Below are 7,286 nucleotides of genomic sequence, written 5' to 3'. Positions count from 1 at the left end.
TTATCTTTAAAAATAAAATGCGCAGGGGGGTGGCTGATTTGAGAAAGAATGCCCCATATATATATAGCGTTCTTTGTTAAATCGGCCATCCCCTGCCCATTTCAATTTTTGAGATAAAATTCTCTTTTTGGTCTTAAAATTTTCCTTGAAATGTCTATTTTTCGATGCCGTATGGCGTTTTTGAAAATTCAAAATGGCAGACCCAAAATGGCGACTGGAATGAAAAAAGACATTGGAAAAATTAATGATATTGTGAATAAACGTGCACGATGTGTAATATAGAGATCTGATCCACGTGCGTGCGTGCGTGCGTGCCTGCTTCATTTACGACTTACGTGAGTCCCCTTGCCTCTCACGTTTGGGGTGCTTTAGTTACGTGAGTCCCTTTGCCTCTCACATTGGGGTGCTTCATTTATGTGAATCCCCTTGCTTCTCACGTGTGTGCGCGCGCGCGTTTGTGCGTGTGAGTGTGCGCGAGCGCGAACGCGTGTGCTGTGTGGATGGATGTACCATAGAATTGATTTTTTAATTTTTTATCCTTTATTTTCTTCCCTGTAACTACTATAGTGTTCCATTTATATCATTGGAATACTTTTTGATTAATAGTTTATTTTCTCCCGCAATTACAAATCCATGATTCTTAAGAATTTGCGGACTGCACAGCTTCAAATCTCTTATTAAGTTTTCTTCTTATCTTCTCATGATCAATTTTCTTAAAATAAAAAATCTTTATGTTCTTGAAATGTATTCTAGCCCAATTAAAAAGAATTCGAGATGTTATATAATATTGCTGTGGCTTAGCAACAAGACTTAAAGACAAGAAAATGATCAAATTACAGTTTGAAATTTTGTATGAAAATGTCTTAATAACCAATGAATATCGTGTCAAAGAAGAATTAACTTCAACGTAATTCATTTTGACAAGCGCGCGCGCACGCACGCACACACGCACGTACGCGGATCAGACCTCTACATCACACATCGTGCACGTTTATTCGCGATATCATTAATTTTTCCAATGTCTTTTTTCATTCCAGTCGCCATTTAGGTCCGCCATTTTGAATTTTCAAAAACGCCATATGGCATCGAAAAATAGACATTTCAAGGAAAATTTTAAGATCAAAAAAAGTTATATATATACTTTGATATTATATATTTGTATACATCTTTTTTTACTAAATTAAAACGACAATAAGTGCATTATATATTCTTGTTTATATAAAAAATATGATATTAAAATAATTTAAAAATAAAAAAAGCAAATAAAATTTTATTATCATTTTCTTTACTTTTTTTAACACTAGTAAATAAAAATAATATTATAAATTTAACTTAATAAATATTATATTTACATATATATGTATAATTATAGATTTCATGTTTTTATTGTAAACTTGCCATGTGTACTTTCTTCATTTTATTCTATTTTTTCTTTTTGTTCTTGCTTTTTTCCGTAGGCATTTATCTCCTCTCAAAATACATATCTATTATACTCCTTTAGATTTTTCTTCTTTTCTAACATTTAATTATAACCCATCTTGAAGATATTTCTTAATACTTTATATTTTATCACCTATCTTCATGATTGATTTAAAATGAAGGAACATTGCGCATTGAGTTGTCGATATATCGCATGATTTCGACGAGCGATTCTGCGCTGCCTCACAAGGGAAACCAGATGACAGCATGATTCAAAGTTTCCTCGTCGATTGTCCACTCAATACACCGAAACGTGAATAAACTGATCCAAATATGAATTGACTCGGATTGTTAATAAATAGAAGGAAAAATGATTGGTGACACGGCGCAGATCGATAATAAGGAGCTCATCGAATGGATCGATGGCATTCCATTTTCGAGACCCGCGAGAAACTTAACTAGGAACTTCTCGGATGCCGGTAAACTCGCCGATTTTTATGTCAAGAACAATTTTCTCTTCTTTAGAGATAAATTCAAAAGCAACTGCAATTAAATCTTGATTAATTTAATGCAATTAATTCAATCAAGCAGAGAGAGAGAGAGAGAGAGAGAGAGAGAACTGCTTAAAGCAAAATTTCGAACTATATAATTATTTAATTTTTTCTATATATTAAATGACAGAAAATTAATAATTTTATCATTTAGAGGTTTGATTGGATTTTAATTTTGATTTAATAACTTACTTCTTAGTTTTTTCTGATTCTAAGAATTAGAAAAAGCTGAAGAGTATAAATTAAATCAAGTAGATTATATTTACTCTACATCAGTATAGAAATGAACATAACTAAATTATTATATCCCTTGATAGTTCTTACGGCGGAGGTTCTAAAATTATACTATCCCCGACACGTGGAGCTTCACAATTATGTTCCGGCAAATAGCATAAACATAAAAAAGGAGAACTGGAAGATGCTAAATCGAAAAGTGCTCGCAAAACTTGATATGAAATTGAGCAGCGACACTATTCATCAACTGGCGAACGGGTCACAAGACGCAGTCGAGAAGCTCTTAACAAAGTTGAGAGTGAAAGTTCTGAGGGACGGCGTTGAGATGCATAAACCGAAACTCAAAGATGTAGAAAGCAATGTAGAAGGCAATGAAGCGCAGACATCATATATTAAATAATCACATTTGTTTAACAATACCTATTTGACTAGTTATATATTATTGTTTCGTTTCGCATACAGCAAACATATTATTCTAGCAATATTACAGCAAAATTCCAGTAATATTGTAGTAACTTGCAATGTTGCAGCAATGTTGTTGTAAGCTTCCATACTATATGGGTTTGATTTTAATTTTATCGTACTTTCCATAGGAGAGAAGATTGGAGACAGCTCGTCAGACAGCTACCTTAAACTGCAAGTAGAAAGTCTAAATACTGATAACGAAACTCGTGAAATTAAATCATCAAAATTTATGTATCTCAAACGAGGGATTTTCATTGTCTTCAGTTGGATTTTTTGCTTCTTCCGTATATGGAATATCTTTAATTATTGCACACTTCCTCGTTTCCGCAAGCGTGAGATATTTGATATATAAGTGAGACAGTTTGTGATTGATCAAATATGAATAAATTTTCAAACGCGTTTAAAGGCGATGCTCTCGCAAACGTTACGACGGAGCGGATTGAAGATGCAAACGACGAAAATGTGCAACGTACAATTTACACGGAGTTAAAGCAGGAGCTACGTGAAAAGAAGGAAGTGATAAGCACTTTGAATCACAAGATCACATATCTGGAGAGTTCGATGAAGCTCAAGGATCTGCGCATCTCCAGTCTGGCGGCACAGATCCTGCAAAACGCCGTCGAAATGGATCGATCAGCGAAATCGCAATCAATCGATGACGCACGCGCTAAATTACGCTCGCGATCGCACAATTTTCACGAAGCCAAAACGTATTAGACATCCGTAGTAGTGCAAAATTGCAATCTTAACTATGAAATTAGAAGTAAAAAATTAATCAAATTTAGTATATTATTTATTATATTACATGTAGCAAGATACACATTCTCTTTCATGTTGTAAGCCTTTATTTAAATTAGGCCACATTTAAAAAAGAAATCAAGAATCAAATTTTATTATAGTACATAATTTAATTTGTCAGTTAACCAAACAACTACTTTAGATAAATAACCATGCTCCGATTAAAAAAAAGTGTGTTTTTTTTTAGTGGAATAGAAGTGTTATATCGTAATTTTTTATTACCGAGTATTAAATCATTCTGTTTTGACTTCTTCAAATGATTTGATGAAATAGTAATTTATTCTTAAACTTAATTTTCAATTTAATTGAAATTTTCAGTTTAATTAGAGAGGACGGATAATGAGTAATGTCGAGAGCCACACTTGAAGATGCATATTTATACTTCGCTTGTTTTAGCGCCGAGACGCTACCGTGTCTCTAGATATACTATATTTATAGACATGAAAAAACAAATTTCTTGATTTTTAAAATAAAATATTGTATAAAAAATGTGATTTTTACGATAAAAAAACTGTTTTTAAATTTTTAAATTCTAAAAAAAGATACAGATTTATTTTTCTTGATATTTATTAAAATGTTTAGTATCTACGTTATTTCGATATTATTTAATACATATCTTTTACATTTATGTCTTTAAATATCAAGGCGTATCTTTTCGTTGTTGTGATGTCTATAAATGAATTGAATGATAACTTTTTTTTCGATACTGAATCTAATCATGAATTCGGTTTTGTATTAAATTAGATTAGTGCATACTAAAAACTGTTATGAAATTAGTAAAGTTAAATATAAAAACATATAAATATTTTAAACAATTAAACCTTTCGAAAAATTTAAACATTATTTTTACCTAGTAAAAATAATATTATTGCCACATTATTTAAGGGAAGGCAGTTACGCAAAAATCAACTATCAGTAATTTTTTAGAAAATATTTTGAAAATATGTTCTTTTGCATTATTTTTAATGCTCAAAATTGAATAGTGTAAAAAAAATTAATAACAAATTTTTTCCATTATTTACAAAAAATTTTACAAACAATAATAATTAGATCGTTAAATTAATATCCTTATTTGTTGATTATTTCTCACATTGTATGTAGGAAAAAATTGAGTCAAAAAGTTAAACTTTTGTTGCAGTTATAAAATTTTCCTTTAAAAAATACATTTTTATTTTTTTAGTATGTCTATATTTAACACAAAATATTATTTGCGATTTGTAACAATTAAAATATTGAGTAGCACACAGCGCTTATAAAGCGTTAAAGCGCTAAAAAAAAGCGCATATAATTGCTTTTTTAGCGCTTTGCAAGCACTACTGTGCTATTTGATATATAATTTTAAGATGAATAATTACAAATAATAGTATTTGGAATAAAAAATATTTACATATCTTTAAACAATTATAATATTTTACTTCATTATTACAAATTTTTTAAATTTCTTGTACTATATTTTTAGGCATTCTTCTTTAACACAAAAAGCTTGTTTTCTATGTAACTGCAGTTCGTATTATCTTTCTAGCACATTTGCATTTCACTGACGCTTTCTTTTCATATCTATTATACATCCGTTTTCTGTCCCGCTTTTTCCTGATTTCCACTGATGTTGCACTTATTGTTCAGAACCAATAAAAGCATTTGCTATTATTTTTCTGAAACTTTTATATTCATAAACGCAGCTTCAGTGACCGTGTAGCTTCAAGATAATTTTTTGGAAAAATACCTTAAAGAAAAATAGGAAAATAATAGTAGTCTTTCAATAATCCTGAAATAACAATAAGCATGACATCAATAGAAATCGAACAAAAGCGAAACAAAAAACTGATATGTTTAGATATGAAGAGAAAATATCAGCGAAGTACAAACGTGTTAGAGAGATAAACAAACTGTACAGCTGAAAGAAGATCTAAACGTGTATAATGCAGGAAGTTTAAAGAAAAATTTTTTAGTAAAGTAAATGCTATAAACTGCAAGTAAATTAATACTAATCACTCAAATATTTTTCATTCTAAGTATTTTTTTTCTTCTATGGTACAAAACTTGCAGCAACACATTGTTGCAATATTCCTGCAATATTTAAGGTTGCAGCAACGTTGTTGCAAGCATCTGTGAGGTATACGGATATATTTATCCTAAAGCTATATGTTGTCACAATTACAAAATACTTTGTGTTAAATATAGGATTGAAAAAATAAAAATTTCTTTTTAAAGAAAAATATAATTGTGACAAAAGTTTAACTTATTGATTTAATTTTTCCTACTACATGACATCAGGGATAATCAACAAATAGGGGCATAGATTTTACGATTTAATTATATTTTTAAATTTGTTTCAAATAAGGGAACTATTTTTTAATTAATTTATTTTTACATTATTCAATTTAGCATTAAAAATAACGTAAAAGTACATATTTCCAAAATTTCTTCTGAATGATTGTTATAGTAATCGATTTTTTAGTGAATGTCTTCCCTTAACAAAAAATATATATGTATTATTTCATTGTTATAATTATTATAATTATATTACGCCACTGCTTTATTAAATTATTTAGATATTTTATGTAAAGCAGCTTTTAACGTGTATTAATTCAACGCAATGCGAGTGACTGAATTCACTATAAACACATATATTTATGGCCATTGCCATTTAATCATATTATTTTTATTATTTACAGCTATTCTTATACAGAAATCTTTTGGATGAATGCAAAAATTGAATTTTAGAATAATAATATGGCGTCAAATGTGTGTCCAAAAAATTTAACATACATATCTGATTTAAAAACTTTTAATGTTGAGTAAAAAAATTAGTTTTTATTAGGTTTTTTTACTCAAAGCTCCTAATCTTTTTTTAGTTATTTTTATCTCTAGTTTGAAATAATCTCAAGCTTATTCATTGAAACAAGAACATGTGAAATTGGACCGTCCAAAGTTGTCCAAGAAAGTTATGCATCAAGGCCATTTTCTCATCATCGTTTCTTACCGCGAAAGGTGGGGATATCGATATTGTCCGTTCACCTATACCTGAAAGGGGTCTGTAGACCGTAATGTCAGTAGTATACCGGCTCTTGGATCGTAACGGCACACGAAATACCGGAGAGAGAGCTTTAATGAGAATTCTGCTATAGCGGATGTGAGTACGATTATATGAATACATATATATTCGATCTTTCCTTACAGTACATGTTTATAGCCATTAGGAGATTTATTAATAACTTATTCTATAAGAGACATAAACAAATATCATTTTACCTATTTTATTTAAAGATATCACAGCAATAGGAACATTAAAAGTTGTATAATACTTCAGAGAGATATTTTTGATCGTAAAATTTAACAATAAGAAACTCTCTTTAATATAATCAAAGCCAAAGTTACTGTAATACGAATGTGTGATAATTACGTTTAGAAAAAATCTGTACTTATACTTTCATCAGAGATTTATATAGATATATAAATATCTATAGATATTTTAATATGGTCTATATAGATTTTAATATGGTTTGCAATAGATTTGGAGGAAAACTATAGACCTATTCTTTTTAATTCAACTTCTTAGTTTATTTTTTTTCTTCTTCGACGTGGAGCGAAAAGGAGGAAAGAACCGTGGAAGAAGTTCAGTTAAAACCTACAAGTCTTATATTTATGCCATATTCAAATTGGATTAATTGAAACAGAAATATCGAAAAAACAGAAAAAAGACAAGTAGATTCAAGTAAACCATTTTCAACACCAAGTTTAACAAAATCAAGTTTGATTCATTAGCGGAGTAATTTTGTTGCATAATGAAGAAATATAGGGAAGAGTATATATATAGAG

At 29.6% G+C, this 7,286-nt stretch overlaps 3 protein-coding genes across 3 annotated transcripts in view; 2 read left to right on the top strand and 1 right to left on the bottom strand.

Annotated features, from left to right (window-relative positions):
• Prosalpha2 (proteasome alpha2 subunit) overlaps nucleotides 1-1,889 on the bottom strand; it is a 7,056-nt gene extending 5,167 nt beyond the window's left edge. The window contains exon 1 of the mRNA XM_018518097.1: nucleotides 1,879-1,889. The gene's annotated coding sequence lies outside the window, so the exon portion shown is untranslated. The remainder of the gene's footprint in view (nucleotides 1-1,878) is intronic.
• LOC108767948 (sperm flagellar protein 1) lies at nucleotides 1,628-3,445 on the top strand. The gene is made up of 4 exons (XM_018518096.1): nucleotides 1,628-1,898; nucleotides 2,288-2,572; nucleotides 2,798-3,001; nucleotides 3,076-3,445. Exons 1-4 carry the CDS (start codon nucleotides 1,790-1,792, stop codon nucleotides 3,384-3,386), a joined length of 909 nt encoding a protein of 302 aa, XP_018373598.1. The 5' UTR covers nucleotides 1,628-1,789; the 3' UTR covers nucleotides 3,387-3,445.
• A 3,082-nt stretch (nucleotides 3,446-6,527) lies between these two features.
• The window catches only part of LOC108767951 (retinol dehydrogenase 14), a 14,262-nt gene continuing 13,503 nt past the window's right edge, over nucleotides 6,528-7,286 (top strand). The window contains exon 1 of the mRNA XM_018518099.1: nucleotides 6,528-6,600. The gene's annotated coding sequence lies outside the window, so the exon portion shown is untranslated. The remainder of the gene's footprint in view (nucleotides 6,601-7,286) is intronic.

Source organism: Trachymyrmex cornetzi, unplaced genomic scaffold (assembly GCF_001594075.2).
Source record: "Trachymyrmex cornetzi isolate Tcor2-1 unplaced genomic scaffold, Tcor1.1 scaffold74, whole genome shotgun sequence".
Classification (NCBI taxonomy): Eukaryota; Metazoa; Arthropoda; class Insecta; order Hymenoptera; family Formicidae; genus Trachymyrmex; species Trachymyrmex cornetzi.
This window is presented reverse-complemented; position numbering and strand designations above follow the sequence as displayed.

Bases quoted from the DNA above. Each gene is read 5' to 3' on its own strand.
- LOC108767948 (XM_018518096.1), top strand. From the start codon at position 1,790: ATGATTGGTGACACGGCGCAGATCGATAATAAGGAGCTCATCGAATGG. The intron at 1,899-2,287 runs GTAAACTCGCCG...ATCCCTTGATAG, and splicing joins TAGGAACTTCTCGGATGCCG to TTCTTACGGCGGAGGTTCTA. The intron at 2,573-2,797 runs GCAATGAAGCGC...TACTTTCCATAG, and splicing joins TGTAGAAAGCAATGTAGAAG to GAGAGAAGATTGGAGACAGC.